The sequence below is a fragment of the Talpa europaea genome (genome assembly GCF_964194135.1).
Source record: "Talpa europaea genome assembly, chromosome: 16".
In the NCBI taxonomy this organism is placed as follows: Eukaryota; Metazoa; Chordata; class Mammalia; order Eulipotyphla; family Talpidae; genus Talpa; species Talpa europaea.
In genome coordinates, this window is record NC_140084.1 from 44,362,980 (window position 1) to 44,386,315 (window position 23,336).

Genomic DNA, 23,336 nt, shown 5'->3' on the forward strand with positions numbered 1-23,336 from the left:
TTTATTTATCTTTTAAAGATGTATTTATTATGCATACAAGAACTGGGGTACAGGCCAGAGGTGCAGGGGGTGAGAGGACTCACCAGAGACAGAGTGGGGAGCAGAATAGGCATATCTACTGAAATACACTGCTGAGGGGAGCAGCGGGCATGACAGGAGAGATTTGCTGCACCATGTGTTGCAATGGCTGCCAATAGCTTGATAGAGCTGTCTTTTTTTTTTTAAGATTTATTTATTTATACATACATGAACTGAGGTACAGGCCAGAGGTGTGGAAAGTGAGAAGATTCACCAGAGACAGAGTGGGGAACAGAACAGGCAGACTGACTGAAATACACTGCTGAGGGGAGCAGTGGGGGAATCAGGAGACCCCATGTGGGGTCTGCTGGCCAGGGATCGAACTTGAGCTGCAGTGGCTGCAGATAGCTTCATAGGTTGCGTCTTAACTCCTTGCGCCACCAGGGAGGTCCAGGGCTGTGTCTTTAACCCCTGTGCCACCAGAGAGGCCCACCTCTGGATACTTTAACAACTATCTTAATCATTTCTACCCCCACCTCCAGTTTCTGGTCTTATGATGCCTCTTTCCTAAATTATCTACTCTTAACCTCCAATTTCTACCTCCACATCTAGTTTCTGATCTTAGCACACCTTCATACTAAATTTTCTACAAACAAATAAACAAACCAACCAAACACATCTGCATTTATTGACACATGATCTTACTTTTCCAGAGTCAGCATGAGATTGGTCAAGTGTGATTTCCTCTTACTGTTATAGGACAGGGAGAGGGTCAGCCCAAACCCCACAAACCTGCCTATTCTAAATGGGTTCTGCCATCCGCCGCATCAACACAAAACATATGACACTTTAATGGGAAGGAACTTTAATAAAACTAGGAAACAATACAGGTAAGGCAAAGAGTCTAGTTTCTAAATGAAGCACCCAAAGTTACCCGTCCCCTCGTGGGTAAAACTCCATCCATATGGGATCGGCCCAGAATAAGGCCCCAAAGCCTGCTACAAGTCTAAAGCATCTTCCAGTGGGGACCCACAGAAAAGGGTCACAAACAACCAGACAAGCCCGGAAGGAAAAGAGCAAAATCAACATCAAGATAAAAGCTGCCATTGTCACCTCCCCACAGGTCTCACCCACATCTGTGTCACCCAGTCCACGACCAAAAGATAAGCGCAGTTTCTTTACGTGTCTCTAGGCTCCTCCAGGTCTCCTGGCTCCATCCTGCTTCCTTCCTTAGTCTCTTCTTCAGCTTCTCCTCTTCCTGCTCAGCTCCACCCTCCCTTGGGTGGGGCAGGGAACCTCCCCCTTTCCTGGGGACCACCCTGTTGCAATCCCCCCTTTTAATTTTTATTCCACCATATCTATGGTGGCACAGATCTCATGGTGTAATCTTAGGAGACAGTCTTTTTTTTTTTTAGGGTTACAATGTGTGTAAGAGAAGCAACAATTAGTCAGCAGCATTGTCCATGAATGTCTAGTATGACAGTTACATTACTTAAAAATAGTCCATTATCTAAGCCAAAAGAAAAAAAATTTGGAGCATTGGCTAAAACAAGATAGCAAATATATCAAAATCACAGGGAAAAAAATGTTAAAATGGTACAACTTATGCAAAAACAAATTCTCTCAACCTTGATCCCAAACTTTTAACAGCATAGCAAAAGTTTGCAAACTAAATCTACTTTTAAACCATTTTTCCTATTTTTGCATAAGATCACAGGGTAGAAATAACTAACAGCAATTTTTAGCTGGCTTTGTTGAAATTCTCCATATAGGATCAGAGCGAACCATTGGCATCCAGTCGACGTAGGCTCAGGTACAAAGTTGGTCTCATCAGACTCCACCTGGGCTTTCCTCTTCTCGAGGGTACCAGGGCATTTTCGTTGGCCGGGTTGTCCAGTCCTGCCAATGGAGGCAAGCTTCCTCACCTTCTTTGGAGGTCTCTGGAACCCTACAAACAAAGCAAACAGGTTCTCCTCTTCTTGGTTCAGCTCTTTTTCAACTTTCTGGAAGAACTCCACACAAAGCCACACAATCAAACTCACGTCCAATTTTTTGTTAAAACAGACAAAATCCCTATGGAAGTTATGCAAAAACAGACTCTGAAATAAGTAGCAAAAATTACTACCACTATTTGTATGCTGTGTTGGTATCAAGGGGAGAGAAAATGTGACAAGTTAGCTTTGCTGGAAAAAAATACAACCTTTCTGCAGATCCTGGTTACTCAAAACAAAACAAAAAAAAACAAAAACTTCGTGGATTCAGGACAGAATGCATAAAAAATTTCCAGTATTATGTCAAAGAAACCTTAGTAAATGTCAGATGTATTCCCAGGTCTATTCAGTCCTTTGTAGGAAAGTTTTTCACTCTCAACAGTTCCATCAATAGGAATCTGTTGAGACCTTTTCTCCCTATATTGCCAGATACAATTTCTGTAGATATTAAACTGTTGAATTATACAATATTACAAGGTGACAATCACCACTGACAATTTACATACATACCAGATACTGAGAGGTTTTTTATACACATTTTAGAAAACCACTGTTAACATTTCTGTACATACCGACGTTTTACCATTTCCTCAAGTGACAATGCTTCCCTTCCAGTGTTACTTCATCAGGTAAAAGCCAAATAGAACAAATTCATCTAATGCCTTTCCAGGAGGAAAGGCAGAAACTTTGTGGAGTGTCTCAGGAGCTCTACTGAGGTTCCACAAAATTTCCTTGCATCAGACAAATGACAGGCTACCAAATTTGTACTTGAATTTTGATTTCTGGGAAGCTTTGCCATAAATATCAGAAAATTAACAGAAACAACAATATTCAATGTCTATGAAGGTGTAACAGGTTGGTCCCCAGGAAAGGGGGAGGTTCCCTGCCCCACCCAAGGGAGGGTGGAGCTGAGCAGGAAGAGGAGAAGCTGAAGAAGAGACTGAGGAAGGAAGGAGCAGGATGGAGCCAGAAGGAGACCTGGAGGAGGCGCATGGAGCCTAGAGACACGTAAAGAAACTGTGCTTGTCTTTTTGGTCGTGGACTGGGTGACACAGATGTGGGTGAGACCCGTGGGGAGGTGACAATGGCAGCTTTTATCTTGATGTTGATTTTGCTCTTGTCCTTCCGGGCTTGTCCGGTTGTTTGTGACCCTTTTCTGTGGGTCCCCACTGGAAGATGCTTTAGACTTGTAGCAGGCTTTGGGGCCTTGCTCTGGGCCAATCCCATTTGGATGGACTTTTACCCACGAGGGGACGGGTAACTTTGGGTGCTTCACTTAGAAACTAGACTCTTTGCCTTACCTGTATTGTTTCCTAGTTTTATTAAAGTTCCTTCCCATTAAAGTCTCCTATGTTTTGTGTTGATGCGGCAGATGGCAGAACCCATGTAGAATAGGCAGGTTTGCGGGGTTTGGGCTGCCCCTCTCCCTGTCCTATAACAAAGGCACCGGCTTAGTTCAGTAGCACAATGTTGACAATCAAACCATAACCTTTAGTTTTTCTCATAAGTGGAGACTCTTTTTTTTTTCAGTGTCCATGGGCACCATGTATACCAATTTGTCAATCACTGGAGGTCAAGACAGACACAAGGACATACAGACATACAACATATAGACAAAGACAGTTTGTTTTTTTTTTAGTTATGCCACGTAGAATATGTTATGTAACTGCAGTTTTACTCCATAGGCTCAGAAAAAAAAATGTCAAAGTCCAAAAAAAATGTGGAGTGTTGCTGGCAGAAAAATTTCCAGTTGTCATCCTACAAACCTAAGACTTTGGAAATAGGAAGGAAAAGTTTTATTAATCACAAGGGTTACACGACCTTGTTTATCACCTTAGGGTTTTCAGTGTTGAAGACTTTTTATTAGAAGTCAATCCTGGGGTATTCTGTACAGCAACTGAAAGAATATAAGTTAACGTTTAAGCAAAAGGAGTCATCTCTTGTTAGCCACCAAGCAGGCACTCCTTGGGTTTCCTGGAATAGAACCTGAAAAAGCAAAATCAAAATATCAGTAATTAACTTTCAATTAAAAGGAGTCATCTCCTTACTTCTGTTAGCCACTCTGGGACAGAAGCTGAAAAAGCAGATTAAACATCTAAGCACAGATTACTCCTCCCCCACACTAGGGAGGGACAACAACACAGGTATGAAAACCTGGTACAGTTACATGATGCACCCTAAAGAGTGCTTTCCATAACAGACCTTCCTCAGTAGGAAGCAGAAACTTAGAATTTTGTCTTACACCAGCAATTGAACAAATCCAGGATTCAAAATGGCAAACATGCCCAAAACAAATTGTGCAGACAAAATTCACAGCAGCAAATTCTTTCAGACTCAGACAAAATCTTGTTAATTTTTCTGATGCAGACTTTGCAAAAATTCAAGTTATCTCCAAGAATCCATCAAGGATACCAGCAATTACCAGTTACTGCTTAAGGGTACTCTGCACTTAACACCCAGGCATACATTTGCTAATTTAAACACCACGACTCCACAATTGGCTTGCAAAATCCATCAGGCAGAGAGCAGGAAGTAGCCAAAGACAAAGCAACATAACACTGAAGAAACATTATTGCCTTTAGAAATGCTAATGAGACAGCAGAGATTACAAAAAGAAAGAAAAAAAAGTTCCAAAGTCCTAGCAACAAGAACCTCTGAATTTTACAAGAGCACGCCAAGTGCCCTCAGACGCCATCTTTGATCTGGCCACATGGTCCAATGTACTGCCTTTTCTTTTGAGTAAAACTGGCACAGAAAAAAATTTCCATAAATTAAAATGTCTTAGCTAGTCACGACAAACAAATTACACACAAACGCACAGAATCTTCACAAAGCCCAATCCAGTTTTTCAACAGCAAATCGACATATGAAACAAACACACTAGAGAAACCAAAAATCACATTTGCGCTTATGGTAGCCAGTGCCATAGGGAAGCCCAGTTTCCCCATGGGGCTGACTAACCACGGATGGCTCTGTCCTAAATCACGTTGGATGCCAAATCTGTTATAGGACAGGGAGAGGGTCAGCCCAAACCCCACAAACCTGCCTATTCTAAATGGGTTCTGCCATCCGCCGCATCAACACAAAACATATGACACTTTTTTTTTTTTTTTTAATAGAGGCATGCTTTATTTATTTGTTTGCTGGTTTGTTTGTTTGTTTTTGTTTATACATGCACTGGGTACAGTCAGAAGCGCGGGAGGGAGGGTGAGAGAATTCACCAGAGCCAGAGCGGGGAGCAGAGCAGGCAGAAGGACCGAAGTACACTGCTGAGGGGAGCAGCGGGCGGCAGGAGAGGTCTGCGCGCCATGTGGGACCCTCCTCCGGTGGCCGGGGAGCAGCCGGGGATTGAACCGGCGCCGCAGAGGCCGCGCGCAGCTTCGCAACCCAGCGCTCAACCGCTGCGCCACCGGGGAGGCCCAAAACATATGACACTTTAATGGGAAGGAACTTTAATAAAACTAGGAAACAATACAGGTAAGGCAAAGAGTCTAGTTTCTAAATGAAGCACCCAAAGTTACCCGTCCCCTCGTGGACTCCATCCATATGGGATCGGCCCAGAATAAGGCCCCAAAGCCTGCTACAAGTCTAAAGCATCTTCCAGTGGGGACTCACAGAAAAGGGTCACAAACAACCGGACAAGCCCGGAAGGAAAAGAGCAAAATCAACATCAAGATAAAAGCTGCCATTGTCACCTCCCCACAGGTCTCACCCACATCTGTGTCACCCAGTCCACGACCAAAAGATAAGCGCAGTTTCTTTACGTGTCTCTAGGCTCCTCCAGGTCTCCTGGCTCCATCCTTCTTCCTTCCTTAGTCTCTTCTTCAGCTTCTCCTCTTCCTGCTCAGCTCCACCCTCCCTTGGGTGGGGCAGGGAACCTCCCCCTTTCCTGGGGACCACCCTGTTGCATTACAAGAAGTAAGGTTTTTACCCAGTGGTATTGTAAAATCATGTTACAAGATTTGAAGATTCTATTGCAAGTGACTGATTCTTCCCCCCAAAAAATTAACTGTGGGCTATTCCAGAAGCAAAAAGCATTGTAATTTAGATTTTGCTAATTTACTTGCACAGATTTGAGCCAGCTTAAGCTCATATAATTTCTACATTATTCATGTTGGGTCTAAAAGCAATTTTAGTCAACAAAGAACCAAATTTAAAGTCACTTGAATTCTGCAAGTATGAGTTACAAAGGCGGGGGCCATGAAAGTGGTTAAGAAAAATCAATAAGGGGAAGAAGGAAGGGAGAGAGAGAGAGAGAGAGAGAGAGAGATGAAAAACAGGGGCAAAAGAACTTCTCTACTGAATAGACAAGGAGAAAAAGGAAATAGAAAGACAAAAGGAAGGCAAGATTTGTAGTATCTGAAGGTCAACCTCTTTTCTCCAGATATTGACCTCCAATCCCAGCCTCTTACAGTGTAGGAATGAAGGACACCCCGGAACCTCCAAACCTGCATGCTCTAAATAGGTTCTCCCATATGCTACATCAAGACAAAGCATACTTTAGTGCATAAGACCTTTAATGGAAAAGAATTTTATTTTTTTTATTTTATGTATTTTTACATCATTTTTCATTTTTGCACAATGTATGCATTTTCATCTTGGTTATAGTCCCCATACAATTCCCATCCCCCTTGTTTTGATCTACTCCCTCCTCCCCCTGCCCCGTAGTGTATCTCTGGTTTATAGTTGCTTATTGATTTTGATTTTTACTTTATTATAATTAGTCTTCTTCCTGGTCCCTTATTTAGGTTTTCTAAATTCCTGCTATGAGTGAGACCATCCAGTATTTTTCTTTTTCTTTCTGGCTTATTTCGCTGAGCATGATCCCTTCCAGCTCCATCCATGTTGCTGCAAATTGCACGGGTTTATCTTTTTTGATTGCTGAGTAATATTCCATGGTGTGTATGTACCACATCTTCTTGATCCAGTCATCTATTTTTTGGCATTTGGGTTGTTTCCATAGCTTAGCTATTGTAAACAGTGCTGCTATAAACATTAGGGTGCAGGTCCTCTTTTAAATTGATGTTCCTGTGTCCTTTGGGTAAATACCTTGAGGAATCTCCACACAGCTTAGAAAGGAACTTTAATACAACCAGTAGGCAATAAAGAGAAGAGAAGGGGAAGAATAGAGTCTACAGATTTTAAATCAAACACTCAAAGTTACCCACCCCCTTGTGGGTAAATGCCCGGCTAAACAGGCTTGGCCCAAAGCAGGGTCACTCTGGTCCTGAGAAAGTCGGCCACAAGTCTGAGGCACCCCCTGGTGCCTTATGGTGGGGACCCATAGGAAGAGGGCAGAAATGGCCACACATATCTGGAGGGAAAAGAGCAAAATAAATCAAGGTAAAAAATTTTTTTAAGATTTATTTATTTGTGCATACAAGAGCTGGGGTACAGGCCAGAGATGCAAGGGGGTGAGAGGATCCACCAGAGACAGAGCGGGGAACAGAACAGGCAGACTGACCGAAATACACTGCTGAGGGGAGCAGCGGGCGAGACAGGAGAGGTCTGCTGCACCATGTGGGTTGCTCCTGGCTGGCTGAAGATCGAACTCGTGCTGCAGAGGCCACTATTACTTCATAGTGTGGTGCTTAACCCTTTGCACCACCAGGGAGGCCCAAAGCTGCCATTATTAACCTCACTCACATCTGTTTCAAGTAACCAGAGAAGAAAGGGGATGAAGATGTAAGAAAGAGGTGGCAGGAAAGACAAAGAGACGGAGACAGAAGGTGAGTCACAGAGAGACACGTAGGACCAGGACTGGGGAGGCGAGCAAAGTGCTCAGGATGCTTCACTGAGGGGGCACTTGCATGACCCCCAGAGTGAGCAAGTGCCTGTGTAGATATTGTGCCTTAGACACCTCACTTCCTCATCCTCATCCTGGACCTGAGACACAGAGAGACAGAAAAACATATACAGGACTGGAAGAGATTCAGAGAAGAGAGAGAAACACAAGTACACAGAGATACAGAGACACCCACAGAGAGACAAAGAGGGATGGAGTCACACAAAATAAGAAGACAGAGATGGAGATACAGGGAAAAGGAGGGAAAGAGACACAGGAAAGAGATAGAGAGATATGGAGAGATATAGACTGAGAGATAGCCCTAGGGGTCAAGGGGAATTCCAACTGCAGATGGGACAAGACTCAGGGTCCATCCACATTTGTGTCCATCTCAGAGGGGCTGAGGGTCCCACAGGGGCCTCCCCTCCTCTAACAGAGGAACTCACAGGATCTCCTAGATGGGTCTCCATGTGGGGCTGCTGCAGCCCTAAGGCCCTACAGGGACACCAGAGCAAATGACAGGACATAGATGACAAGGATGTGATTCCCCTGTGCTGTGATGGGGAACACAGGGCATTCCGGGGCTCAGACTCCAGGCAGACATGCCATCCCAAGAGCCTCAAGCACCCCTCACAGCCCATCTTCTGAAATCTGGAGACAGAGGCTCCTCCTGAAACAGGGAATCCCCAGAGTAACTTTCTCCCCACACCCGACCAGGTGTCCTCTGGACACCTTTCCTCTCCCTGGGCTCAACCTGCACTGGGTAAGAGCTCACCTCTGCCCAGGGCCCGCCACAGCCCTGACACTGGCCGCAGGTCTCGTCTTGCCCTCCAGGGGGAGACATGAGGACGAGGCGCCCTCTGCAGGCATCAATTTCATCCTGAACTCCAGCAGACCCTCTGGGATCTGCCCAAGTGCCTTCTCTGTCCCCACCCCCATCTCAGAGCACCCTGCTCTTTTAGGTTCCCTGAGCAGCTCCCCATTCCCTACCTGGCACCACCCATGCGGAAGGTGGCTGACCACACGGAAGTCAGCAGGCAAAGCACAGAGGCCCCTAGGGCAGTAGGGAGAACATGGACAGGCTCCAAGTCACAGCTCAGCCATTGGACACAGAGAGGGAGGGTCTCCCTGAGACCTTCCCAGGACCAGGGAGCCAGGCCCCGGCCTCCCCTCCCCTTCCCAGGACACGAGGAAACCTCCCCCTTCGCACCAGGAGCTGCAGCTCCTGAGACCCCTGGTCCTGGGTCTCCTTGCCTGGGAGCGGAGACCAGGCTGGTGACGCTGGAGCTAGAGGGGCCCCTCCCCAGGCCTCAGTCAGCGGCCCCGTTCTCACCCCAGGGCCTTCTCTGTGACCCTCCTGCCTGGAGAGAATCCAGCCTTCCCAGAGCTCTGAAAAACTGGGGAGACCCTCTGCCCAGCCAGGCTCCTGTGTCACAAAGGGAAATCTCCCCTGGGTTTCGGGATTCCAGGTGTCTATGTGTCCCCAAACAGGACACAGCACAGACCTACAGTGGGGCGGGAGTCTCTCTCAGGCACGGGGTCCTCATCAGTCTCGCTCTGGAAAGTGGGCACCACTTGGATGACAGCATCACCTGACAGCTGGGGAGACACAGACTCTCGGGTTCCCCCCTCACCTGCCGGGTCAGGAGCTGCATGTTCCCAGGACCTGCAGCCCCTCCCAGTGCACAGGAAGGGGTGAGGGGGGAGACTCCCACCATCACCATGGGGTCACCTGTCTGGGCATCCCCCTTCCCTGGGCAGCTGCTGAAGCAGCATGTCTAAGGCATCACCTGGGCATTCGCGATCTTTACAAAGTTGCACAGGTGATTCTGTGCACAGGTGGGGGGGCAGCCCTGTGACAAGAGTCCTGCCGTGGCCCCCCGGCTCCTGCTCTGAAGGGAGAAGCCAGAAGAGCAGCCCAGAGCTGTGGGGAAACCCTGGACACAGACACCGCCCCCCTAGATTTGTGTTTATCCAAACAATACTTGTGTGTGTGTAGGGTAGTAAATCACAACCTAAGAAGGTAGAAGCCTTAGCAGTCCCCAGTGGCCTGATAAGGGGAAGAGGAAAAAGAGGACCACAGAGGTTAGAAGAAAGGAGGGTCCTGGGAAGAGACCCCGCCCCAAACCATGTGACCCAGCAAAACCTTCCTGCCCCAGGAAGAGGGTTGGCACTGAGCTGAGAGCACCTCAGCCCAGACACTCAGCTGCTGGGAGCCTTTCTGGAGCCCTAGCACTTCTCTCAGAGGGAGCTTAGAGCAGGCCACAGACGCCATGGAGCCCCCCTCAGCCCATGGATGCAGAGGCCGAGGCCCCTGGCAGGGGCTCCTGCTGGCAGGTGAGATGGGCCGTTCCTGGGGTGGAAATATGGGAGAACAGACATTGACTGGGATCTCCTCGGAGGACAGGGTCTGAGAGGGGACAGAGGGCTTCTGTTTGGACCTGAGGAAAGAGGAAAGAAGAGCAGAATAGCATCGGGGGGAGCAGGCGCTCAGCAAGAGAAATTCTCATGATCTGGAAGTGGTGAGAGAGAGAAAAGTCACCATTAATTTCTATTAATGTCGCAGGTAATTCCTCACTGAATAATATTTGAAGGCCGATGATAAAATCACTATTTATGTGAGAGTGACCCCATTATCAAACCTAATCAAGGTCATGAACATTCTCGACCACCATGCTCAGAAACTGGCAAATAAATACCAGGTCGTGGAGGCCCTGGAGACACTCACACTCACCCACAGGGACTGGCAACCTGTCCCACCAGTAGGGGAACAAAGTCCCTGCCCTCATGGAGCTTATGTTCTAAGAGGAGGGAGCTAGACCACAAAGATCTAGAACATGCTGTCAGGTGCTGACAAGTGTTCTGAAGGGCACAGAGCAGGGAAAGGTCACACAGTGAGGACAGAGGGTCTTCAGGGCAGGGAGTCAGGCCGGCATCTCCCAAGGATGCCCCAAGGAGCAGGGTCTGAGAGCAGAAGGGGGTGAGGACACACACCTAGAGAAAAGCATTCAAAACAAAGGAAATAATAAGTTTATAGGGGTTGAAGCAAGAGCTGTCATGGTGCTAACCCTGAACCAGTAGGAGACACACCACCCTGCACCCCTCCACACACACACTACGGGTTTGAAGGCTTAAGAGACTGGTTCAGCCTCCAGAGCCTCATCTTTCCATTCCAATACATAGATTCAAATTGATTTGATCGATTTCTAACACTGTGTTTAGTAATAGTGAAAGTGGATGCCCTTGTCTTATACCTGATTTTTAAAAAATATTTATTTATTTATGCATACAAGAACTGGGGTACAGGCCAGAGGTGTGGGGGCTGCGAGGATTCACCAGAGACAGAATGGGGAACAGAACAGGCAGACTGACTGAAACACACTGCTGACGGGAGCAGCGGGGAGACAGGGAGCAGCGGAGAGGTCTGCTGAGCCATGTGGGTATCTCCCTGGCCGGGGATCGAACTCGTGCAGCAGTGGTTGTGGATAGCTTCATAGGTTGCGTCTTAACCCCTTGTGCCACCAGGGAGGCCCATTGCACCTGATTTTAGAGGAAGTTTTCAGTTTTTCACCATTGCCTGTGATGTTAGCTGTGGGTTTCTTGTATACGGCCTTTATTATGTTGAGATATGTTCTCTCTACCCCCACATTTTTGAGAGCTTTTATTTTTTTATCATAAATGGATGTTGAATCTTGTCAAATGCTCTCTCTATGTCTAGCGATATAATAAAATGATTTTTCTCTTTCCTTCTGTTTATATGGTGAATTTACATTGATCAATTTGTGAATGTTCAATAATCCTCCCACTTGGTCATGATGTATAATCCTTTTTTTAAAATTTATTTTTATTTATTTATGCATACAAGAGCTGTGGTGCAGGCCAGAGGGGTGGGAGATGAGAGGATTCACCAGAGAGAGAGTGGGGAGCAGAACAGGTGGATCCACTGAAATACACTGCTGAGGGGAGCAGCGGGCGAGACAGGACAGGTCTGCTGCACCATGTGGGTTACTCTCTGGCCGGGGATCGAATTCATGCAGCAGTGGCTGACAATAGCTGATAGTGCTAGACTTTAACCCCTGCCACCGGGGAGGCCTAATGTATGATCCTTTTAATGTATTGTTGGAATCAATATGCTAAGATTTTGTGGAGAGTTTTTGTACCTATGTTCATCGGGGATATTGGTCTATAATTTTCTTTTTTTTTGCCATATCCTTTTCTCCCTTTGGTATCAGAACAATGTCAGCCTCATAAAATGTGTTTGGAAGAGTTTGAGAAGGATAACTATTAGCTCCTCTTTGAAGGTTTGGTATCACTCATTTGTGAAACTCTGGTCCTGGGCTTTTGCTTTTTGGTAGACTTTTGGAGCCTGGGGGAGGGTAGACTTTAGATTCTGTTTCAATTTCCTTGCTTGTAATTGATCCATTCAAGTTTTCAATTTCTTCTTGATTCAAGCTTGGAAGATTCTAAGACTCTAAGAATTTGTCCATTTCTTCTAAAAATGGAATGAAGATATTCATAGTAGTCTCTTATGGCCCTCTTTATTTCTGAGATGTTGTAACCTCTCTTCTTTATTAGTTTTCTATCCTTTTTTCTTAGTGAGCCTTATTTTTTTCTTTTTCTTTTTTTTTAAATATATTTATACAAGCACTGGGTACAATCAGAAGCGCAAGAGGGTGAGAGAATTCACCAGAGCCAGAGCGGGGAGCAGAGCAGGCAGACTGATGAAGTACACTGCTGAGGGGAGCAGCGGGTGGCAGGAGAGGTCTTTCACGCCATGTGGGACCCTTGCCAGCGGTCAGGGATTGAACCGGTGCTGCAGAGGCTGCAGGCAGCTTCTCAGTCCAGCACTCAACCGCTGCGCCACCGGAGAGACCCGAGCCTTATTTTTTTCAAAGACCCAGCTCTTGGTTTCATTGATCCAGCAGGGGCAGCATGGCTCTGGACTGTTGCCCCAAGAGCACACGCCCCTGGCTTCCAACACAAGAACAAACGTTACGTTAAGCAAAGTAAGTCAGAAGGAGAAAGATAAATATCGAGTGATTTCACTGATATGTGGAATATAGAGAAAGAAGACACAGGAACACAAAAACAACCAAAACAAACCCTAGAAATCTGACTATAGAAGTGCAGCTACCAGAGTGGGAGGCCAAAGGGCCAAAGGGAGGGGGCCCAGTGGAATATTATGGACTTATAATAGGTGCTTTGGTGGTGGATGTGGTATTAGAACTAACACCTGAGGAGGTATGAACCTATACCCCCAAGTTATATACAGTGTTGTAAGCCATTGTTACCTAAATTAAAATAATGCAATAAAAATCCAAATTGATCGATTTCTCTCATTTCCTTCCTAGGCTTGGTCTTGACCTTCTGGACCCTGCCCATCACCACCCAGCCCACTATTGAGTTTGTGCCACCCAGTGCTACAGAAGGAGTGGACGTTTTCCTACTCGCCCGCAATCTATCAGGGCATGCTAATAGCTATGTCTGGTACAAAGGGGAATCTGGGCGGCCCAGTGAACTAGTTGCCTCTTACATAATAGCTACTAATGTGATCACCAAGGGCCCTGAATACAGCAGTGAAATGACAATCTACCCCAATGGATCCCTGCTGATCCAGAAGGTCACTCAGGCGCACACAGGACCCTACACCCTAGAAGTCACCAAGAACAACTCGCTAACAGAAAAAGTAACTGGACATCTTTCCATTCACCGTGAGTGATGACTTTCTGACCTCTGGATGCTGGTGGGTGAATCTATTTCATATGCACTGGGTGGAAACAGGTCTGGGTGGTACCTCCCTCTCCCCTACTTCCTTGGAGTCTGAGAATTTAGAACAGGACACAGACAGTGGAGACAAAATTTGTAAGCTCAGAATTACTTTCCCAGTTGCCAGACTCTGCCACATTCTCTGCAGAGAGAAGGCCCATCCGAAGGAGTCACTGTCTCAGTCCAGAGAAGGAACCAGTCTCATCCAGCCTCCAGGGTCTACATGACCCTGAGCAAGACCCTGCAGGCCTTAGTCAGGGACTGTCTTTGAGGGCCCCAGGGGTCCTCACAGAGAAGCTCAGCCTTGGGCTGCCCCAAGGCTCCTGACTACTGATCCTGGGGGACCTGTCAGGGTTGGGTTTGGACCTCCTGGGAAGGACTGGCTAGGAGTGGTAATGCCCTGGCAGTTGTGAGTCCTGAGGTCCCTGAGCACCTCACCAGGCAGGGCTCAGCCCCCAGAGCCATGTGGGGGCAGGGACAGAGCCTGGTCCTCCACCTGAGATTCAGCAGGAAAGCACAGAAGACAAGGTTCCCAGGCCATCAGCTGACTGCCCTAGGGAGCTAAGAGTCCACTAAAAGGCCAGGTCCCCGGGGAGCAACAGAGGAAGGAAGAAGCCCCTGGTAGCTTCTCCTCCATCAGGAACCAGCCCAGGGAGTATCTCCCCTGAGACAAAGAACAACAAACGTTCTTTATTTGGGCAGCTTTTCTGTATAACCTGTAGGTCAATTAATGATGAATAATTTAAGATTAATTCAAGACAATAGAGCAAGCCTGAGTTCACTTATCACTTACCCAGCTTTATGCCGGGGAAACTGAAGCACAGGGAGATTCGGTCACCAGATGAGGGTCCCGTAGACCGTGAGTGACCAGCCCCATTGTTCAGCCTACCCCACAGCCCGGCCTCTCCCTCACGGGCCTTGTTAGACACATGAGGATCCGAGACCATCCTCAGCTCTGAGGCCGAGGCTCTGGTCTGGGAAATGAGAGTAAACGGAGAATGTTGACTCTAGAACTAACCTACCTGCATCCACAGTCAGTGCCAGGAATGGCCAGGCCCCCCTGACAGGCCCCTCCACATTTCCCTGCACTGAAATCACTTTTTGTTTCTTGATATGTGGGTGTCACTCCCACTGGTGTAAGATGCAAAGGAATTTGCCTACTCACTCCCTGCCCTATACATGCACCTGGTATAGGGGGCACAGGCCCACCTTGAACAACCTCTGTTGTTTTTCTTTTGTTGTTTGTTTGTTTGTTTTTTAAAATTTTATTTATTTATTTATTTATTTTTTATACAAGCACTATGGTACAGTCAAAAGCACGGGAGGGTGAGAGAATTCACCAGAGCCAGAGGGGAGAGCAGAACAGGCAGACTGACGAAGTACACTGCTGAGGGGAGCAGTGGGCGCAGCAGGAGAGGTCTGTTGTGCCATGTGGGACCCTCGCTGGCAGCCGGGGATCGAACCAGCGCTGCAGAGGCTGCGGGCAGCTTTGCATCCTAGCACTCAACCACTGCACCACCAGGGGAGACCCCAACCTCTGTTGTTTTTTGATATAGAAGGAAGGAATGAATCGTGATGAATGAAGGAGTGGACAAATGAACCCTCCGCATCTTGGCGGGGTCTGAACAAGTACAGGGCCTAGCAGACTGAGCCACAGCTGCCCCCTGTCTCTCCAGGGTCAGGACCCAAATTCTGTCCTCTCACCACCTCTCCCCATAGCCATGTGTCCTGCTGACTTTGTGGGGGAGGGTTTTCAGGGCTTCACTGGTTCAGAGTTCCTGGTGCCTGAGATCTTTGAAGTCACCTGTAGCCCACTGCTGGTGGCCTAGGACATTTCTGCTCTCTCTGTCCTTTCTGCCCTCTCTGACCTCCATGTCCCTCTCCTGCCTCCATTCCAGCCAGCACTGCCCCTCTCTGCACAGCTTCCTCCACCCTGCGCCTCCCAGATGACCCCTGTGACACCAGTGATGCTAACACTGTCCTGAGTAATAGGGAGGAACATCAAAATTAGTCAGAGCAACAACCCTTGAGACTCTGCCACTGGCCAGTTTCCCAGGAACCTGGACAAAAAGCTTCCATTGTGCCTAGACCCATCTTACCCTCCTTGATGCCCTAAAGTGGAACAGGACCACCCTGCTGTCTATGCCACATGACATGAGCAGGGAGATTAAGGCAGCATGGATCTGTAGCCCCCCAAACCTCACAGGCTTCCTCTTGGGATCCTGATTCACTTCCTGCTCCTGCTGTGAGGGTCTTGCTCCTCCCAGGGGGTCCCCAGACCTTCCCAGGGGAACTGGTCAGGCCCTGTGCCCTCTGACTGGTCAGTGCCCACCTCACACACACGGTGTTCATGACGACACCTTGACCACAGAGTGGGTGCCCTGGGAGCTGAGACCCCCCCCCCAGCCATGTCCTTTCTGTAAATGCTTCCCATCCTGCAGGATTCATCAAACTATAGTTCTGTTTCCTGAGGACAAGAGAGAAAAAAAGCCCATCACAGCCCCGTGTGGGGCTTCCTCCCCGCTCCTTACTGTCCACAGAGCTGCTGACAGGGACTCTGCCCTAAGTGTACTGACGCAACAGCATTTCGACTTGTTTGCTGTCTAACAGAGACCCCTTTTATCTCACAGACCCCTCTCACCTCCTGACACACCCATGTCAGCATCATCTCATCATATGGTCCTGGCTGGACTGCAGACCTTGCTCTAAGAGCTTGAGTGGTGGGCCTCCCTGGTGGTGCAAGGGGTTAAGCACCGCACTATCAAGCAGACCGCAGCCTCTGCAGCATGAGTTCAATCCCTGGGCAGCCAGAGAGAAACCCACATGGTGAGGCAGACCTCTCCTGTCTCTCCCGCTGCTCCCCTCAGCAGTGTATTTCAGTCTGCCTGTTCTGCTCCCAACTCTGTCTCTGGTGAATTCTCTCACACACACACCCCCATCTCTGGCCTGTACCCCAGCTCTTCTATGCATAAAAAAATAAATCTTTAAAAAAAAAAAAAAGAGCTTGCGTGCTCTCTAGAGAGAAGCTTCCAGAAACTGGTCTACTAGATCTTTGGGGCTTAAGTAATAACTTTCTCATATTTTCTGACAATTTAACTTCTCCAGTTTCTGTCTCATAGCTGCTAAGCACAAATGAGGCCAGTTTTTTTTTTTCCCAATAAAATTATACCCTTCCCCTTTCTATCAGTCATTGTTCTACATTTGAAAATATTGATATGTATTTCAGGAAATATAATCAAGCGTATTGCTCTCAGCAGAGGGAAAAGAGACTTCCAGGTCCAAGGGCAGATTCCATGGTTCTGCTGCTGAAGCCAGCAGCTCCTGCTTCCTCTCTCTGTCTGGATCATTTCTGGTCTTGACTGTGCTCTACCCTTTATGGGGTCGCTGTCTCGTCTCAGTCATGGTCACTGGACAGAGCTGCCCACACCCTATGTCCTGAGTAGTGGCTAACCGTGGTGTCTCCTGGTCTCCCCCCACGTCAAACCCCCCAGACCTTGAACAGGGTGGTCAGAGATGAACCAGTAGGGTCTCTGGGGTCTCTGTCTCGTTCTGGTTCCTTCCTTCATCCAACACTGCATAGCAAACACTAAGAAGGTCTGTATTTCCCCCAGACATGGAGCAGGTGGCCTCACACCCTCCTGCATCTGTTTGGAGACACACATCTGCCTTGAGCTTTAAGGATGTAGGTTGGCTGAGTGTTGAGAGGTGCCAACTCTGATGGAAGATGCCTTTGCAGGAATCAAAGCTACCACACAAGGCAAAGTTCTCTCTGTAACCCACACAAAGCGGTTACCCAAACCTCACATCACAAGCAACAACTCCAACCCTGTGGAGCACGAGGACACCGTGGTGTTAACATGTGGACCTGAGACTCCGGACACAACCTACCTGTGGTCCATCAACAGCCAGAGCCTCCCGGACAGCAACAGGCTGCAGCTGTCCAAGGACAACTGGACCCTCACGCTACTCCGTGTCACCAGGACTGACACGGGGCCCTATGTGTGTGAGACCCGGAACCCAGTGCGTGCCCGCTGCAGCGACCCATTCACCCTGAATGTTCTCTGTGAGTAACCCCTGTCCCGACGCGGCCCGGGCTGCCCCAAACCCACACAGCCAGAGCCCAGGCCCCATTGTCCCCCTCAGGTCCATGTGCACGGCCCTCCCCTGGACATCCCAGCTGGTCATGACTGCCCATCCCAGGCAAAGCCAGGCAGGCCCAGCCTGAGCCAGGACTAGGACGGGGGCTGCTCCTGGGCTGGGGGGCTCGGGGTCCACAACCTGTGATGGAGGAGCAGACTCAGGAGCCGACCTTGGGGGTGGTGGTGGGACCATTTCAAACAAGGTGAGATCTGCTGAGAGGGACACTGCTGCCCTTGTACAGCTCAGGAGCTGATGCCATCACGTGTGGCTTTGTTCTCTTTGCTCCAGATGGCCCGGACACCCCCATCATTTTCCCCCCACGATCTTACTACCGTCCAGGGGCAGCGTTCAGCCTCTCCTGCCACGCAGCCTCTAATCCGCCCGCACAGTATTCCTGGCTGATCAATGGTGGTACCAGCAATCCACACAGGAGCTCTTTATCCCCAACATCTTTGTGAGTGACAGTGGCGCCTACACCTGCCTGGCCCACAACAACGCCACTGGCCTCAACAGCTCCACAGTCAAGAATATCACGGTCTCTGGTAAGCGGCTCCATGGGCCATCAGCACCATCTCTGGGGTGGAGTCTGTTGGTTTCCGGAAATAAGTGGGAAGTCATTTTTTTGCTTTCCAACTTGTGTCCATGGACACAAAAAGCCCCAAATCTGTGCCTGAACCCCCCGCCACTGCACCTCTGTGGACCCTTCCTCTCCTTCCTCTCTTACTTCTCATAGCAGAAGAAATGGAATGTGGGAGGAAATTTTCTCCATCTCCAGAGAATGTTTGATGTTACTGTAGATGAAATTGTTTTTTTAATTTCCTTTTTGGATAGTTTATTGTTGAGTTTAGAAACACGACAGACTCTTTATGTTGATTGAGACCATGCAACTTTGAAGGATTTGTTTATTCAGACAGTTTCTGTGGGATACTGAGGGTTTGGGGCATATACGTTCATGCCATTGGGAGGAACCCTCACCCTTATCCAACCAGATGCCTTCCTTTTCAGTTTGGATGCATTCTCTCTGTCTCTCTGTCTCTCTGTCTCTCTGTCTCTCTCTCTCTCCTTGTTATTCTGGCTTGGACTTACATACAATGTGAATAAGGGTGCTGCAAATAGCATCTGACTTCTTCCTGATCTTATTTTTTTTTTAAGATTTATTTATTTATTTATACATGCACTGGGTACAGTCAGAAGCGCAGGAGGGTGAGAGAATTCACCAGAGGCGGAGCGGGGAACAGAGCAGGCAGACTCACGAAATAACACTGCTGAGGGGAGCAGCGGGCGCAGCAGGAGAGGTCTGCTCGCCATGTGGGACCCTCGCCAGTGGCCAGGGATCGAACCGGCACTGCAGAGGTTGCTGGCAGCTTCGCAGCCCAGCACCACTGGGGAGGCCCCTTCCTGATCTTAAAGGAAAAGATTTCAGTATTTCACCACGACTGTGACACTGGACACATGGGCTGAAAGAGGTTTCTGTTGCTGCCAATACTACAGAGATATGCAGGGGGACTAGTCTGGGGTCCCCCTGAGGTCAGAAGACGGGGCAGCCCTCATTTTCAGATTACCCCATGAAAGACACTCACCTCCTGCAGAGGTCAGCATCATCCTCTGTGACCTTTGCAGTCTCCTGTGGCCTGTGAGGGGCTGAGACCTGAGGAGGGAGCTTGGCCCAGGCCCCAGGCCCACTCTCACTCAATCTCCTCTGCTGTTTCTCCACAGAGTCAGCGACTCTGCCCTCCATCCAAGCCAGCAAAACCACAGTCACTGAAGATAAAGATGCTGTGATCCTGACTTGCCTCACAGGAAACACTGGGATCTCCATCCTGTGGCTCCTGAATAACCAGCGTCTGCGGCTCACAGACAGGATGACGCTGTCCCAAGACAGGAGCTCCCTCACAATCAGCCCCGTCAAGAGGGAGGATGCCGGGGAGTATCAGTGTGAAGTCTTGAGGCTGGATATTTCCAGCCAAAGTGACCCCATCACGCTGACTGTGATTAGTGAGTGACCTTTGACCTCTCCTGCTTCCCCCTTGCATGTCTCACTGAGGGTGGGGGTTTGGAATGGAGGATCCCTGAGGAGTGGGCATCTCCTCAGAGCCTGTGGGGCAACACGGGGAAGAACCAGAATTAGGCCAATCTTGTTTGTTCTGATGACCCAGCTGTCTGACCTCGGGCAAGACTCATCTTCCTGAGCCTCAGTTTCCCCATCTGCCAAACTGTAATAGAACAGCTGGATCTCAGGCTGTTGAGAGGGTGTTGATTAGGAGCCAATGAGATGAAATCACTTAGGCTCCTGCAGAGTCAGGGTTCAAGGTATGTGATTTTTTTTAATTAACATTGTTTTCATTAACTGAAAGTCAAGCAGAACTTGGTTACAATTTTGTTTTGTCTGTTCTATTCTGTGATCTCTGTAGACTCTTTCAGAATTTTATGTTCAGGTTCTAATTATTCAGCGTGGGGATGACACCCTCTCCCTCCTGGAAGGAGGACTGGGTGAGGGAATGGAAAGTTCTTCCACGAGCCTGGCACAGGCCGACCAGGACACATCGGCTCATATTATCATTCCTCATCAGCGCTGAGGTGATGGTGGGCTCTGCCCTCAGAGACCACCCACAGTGACGGGACAGGGAAGAGGGACGAGCAGAGTGTGAGAAGAGAGGCCTTGAGGAAAATGGCGGGAAGCGGTACGGCTGCGTGTGGGAGAATGTGAGGGGTGCAGCAAGTGCAAGGTCTCGGCTGTGAGAGCAGAAGGATGCAGCAGCCGGGAGGGGCATCTAGACACTCTGAGGACAACACACAACTTCACACAGACCAGTGACCTTTCCTTCCCCTCGCCAGGTCCTTCCTTCAAGGGCCCTGGTGGTTTCCCCTCTAAATGACCTGCGTTTCACCTCTACGTGCTCTTCTGCTTTCAGCAGGAGGTGATGCCACAGGCCTCTCTGCAGGAGCCATCTCTGTCATCGTCATCGGAGTCCTGGTCCTAGTTTTGCAGGGATCTGCCCTGGGTCGGCTCCTGTTGCTCAAATTTGGTAGAAGGTAAGAGGGCATTTCCTGCCCCCAGCCGTGCCCCTGCCTTTTATAAGGGCTGAATCTCTTCCCACGCCCACCCTGTCTTACTCCTCCTCAGCCTGAGGAGTCCCTGGAGTCCAGTCAGGAGCAGAGTGGTCACTGGGGCATCAGTCAGGGGTCCAGAGCTAAAGAGGAGTGGGGTGCAACCAGGACCAGCATTGGGGTTTGGGACTCTAGCTTTGGAGTTGGCTGCTTGGAGACAGAGCTGTTAACTCCTGAGAAATGACCCCCTTCTCTGTGCCCTGACATCTGCTCTCTCCCCCTGCCCAGGCTCCCATACCCGGCCCTGCACCAGCTGTTCCCATCTACCATGTGAGTGTGGGTGATGAGTATCCTGGCCCATAGGCCTGAGGGCCCCCAGCTGCCTCTGGTTGTACTTCATTATAAGGAACAGCAGGAAAAGGGGAACAGGTTGATGTGGGAGAGGCCTGGGGGCAGAAACCCCTCTCAGTCCATCCAGGCCCCCCACAGAGCAGCCCCAGGTGGGCCCAGGGCCTGGCGGATGCTGGACATGTTCTGAGCAGGTTAAAGGAGCTCAGAGGTCTCTCTTTCTTTTACAGGAGTGACAACAACCCGACACAAATAGCTCCTGCTGAATCAATTCCATGGTACAAGTGGCTCCTTAGTTTGTTCCAGGAACTGCTCCATTAGTGCTGTGGCAGGTCCCCTGAGACCCCAGACCCTAGTAGGGTCAGAGCTGGAACCTGAGTCAGAGAACAAGCTCTGAACCATGAGGGTATTCTGAAATATGCCCAGGTCTTTGTCCCACGATTTCTGGAGACCCTAGCAGGCTGCCCTGTGCCCTGAATAGACTAAGGTTCCACCCCCCTGAAAATGTGTGTGTATGGGGTTGGGGGCAGGTTTCCCAGGGGAGTCACCCATCACAGACCACCTGAGGGGGTCTGAATAAAGAAAGCTCCTTTATTTGCTCTTTTTCTCTGAATGGAAACTTCTATATAGAAATTCCCAGGACTTGGGTCCATTCTCTGTGTCTTTTCTAAGTCACCCCACGCCTCTCTCTAGCCCCTGGGATTTAGGTGGGGAGAGCTGGTGTGCAGGTGGGGAGGGATCATGCCAAGAGGAAGGTGAGTTCACAGAACCCTGACCCAGGACCCAGGGCCAAGGCTATGCACCCCTCCCAGGTTTACCCCTTTGCAAATGTGCACTGGGTCTCAGGAGCTCAGAAGATGGAGCCATCTAATGTCCTCGAAAGATAAGCAAGGAAGGCGCTGCCCTGGGGGTGCACCTCCTGGGTGGGGCTCCCTCATAGACTCTGGGTGTCTGGACCTCCTGCCTCCTCTCCAAGGCTGATAGAGCATTGTCGCCATCACCCGAGGACAGAGATGATTTGCTCGCAACACCTCAGTGCTGGGACAGGGAAACACGAGCATTCTGGGCTTCCCCCCACACTGGAACCTTCCCCCCAAAGCCTCAACAGACCCCTACAATACCAGTATAAAACCTTAAAGACAGAAGCCTCCTCCTGAGGCAACACGTCCCTCCAGTGACATTCTCCTGACACTGGACAGGAGTCCTCTGGACACCCGTGTCATCTCCCTGGCTCAGCCTGCACTGGAGTGGGGGTGAAGCCCGAGATCTTCAAGACAGAGCTTGGTCTCACTGGCCTTCAGCCTGGAGATCAGCGCCCACCTCTGACCAGGGCTCAGCGTCGACTTCACCCTCCACAGCCTGGTCAGCATCCCTGACATTGGCCACAAGTCTAGAGAAGACACCACAGGCCTCTCTGGGGGTGACATCGCTGCCGTCATGATTGGGGTCCTGTCTGTAGTTTTGATGGCAGTTAGCCTGGGCTGGGTCCTGTTCCTCAAATTTGGTAGAAGTGTAACAGGGTGGTCCCCAAGAAAGGGGGAGGTTTCAGATTTCCTGCCCTACCCAAAAAGAGGGTGGAGCTGAGCAGGGAGAGAAGAAGCTGCAGAGGGGACCCTGCAGAAGCAGGATAGAGAGCCTGAAGGAGGCCTGGAAGAGGCACATGGAGCCAAGAGACACGTGAAGAAACTGAGCTTGCGTTTTGGTCGTGGACTGGGTGACACAGATGTGGGTGAGACCCGTGGGGAGGGGACAATGGAAGTTTTTGTCTTGATTTTGATTTTGCTCTTTTCTCTCCAGACTTGTCTGGTTGTTTCTGACCCTTTTCTGTGGGTCCCCACTGGAAGATGCTTTAGACTTGTGGCAGGCTTTGGGGGTTTTTCTCTCTCCCTTTCCAGGCCCCTCAATCCAACCCCTGACCAACCCTTCCCACCTATGAGGTGAGTGTGGGTGATGAGTGTCCTGTCCCTGGGTCCCAGAGGGCCCCAGCTCTGACCCCAGCCACCCCTGGCTGTGCTTCCTTGTCAGGAAATAGCAGTAAAAGGGGAAGGGGTAGGGCTTGAGGAGGGAGGGACCAAGGGGCAGAAACCCCCCCCCCTTCCCACTCCCAACACAGCCAGGCACCCCACAGAGCAGCCCTGCCTGGGCCCAGGGCTGGGGGAGATGCTGGTCATGTTCTGAGAAGGTTACAGCAGCTCAGAGGGTTCTTTTCTTTTACAGGAGTTGCATAACCCCAATGCAAA

At 49.4% G+C, this 23,336-nt stretch overlaps 1 protein-coding gene across 1 annotated transcript; it reads left to right on the top strand.

Annotated features, from left to right (window-relative positions):
- Positions 1-10,017: 10,017 nt before the first annotated feature.
- On the top strand, positions 10,018-21,082 carry LOC311186052 (cell adhesion molecule CEACAM1-like; the record flags this gene model as incomplete). Its single annotated transcript, XM_084256940.1, is given in 8 exon segments — positions 10,018-10,131; positions 13,335-13,505; positions 17,297-17,623; positions 17,989-18,111; positions 18,114-18,242; positions 19,417-19,695; positions 20,613-20,733; positions 21,037-21,082. Coding segments are annotated over 8 exon segments (1,260 nt in total). The 5' UTR covers positions 10,018-10,067.
- Between the last annotated feature and the right edge of the window lie 2,254 nt (positions 21,083-23,336).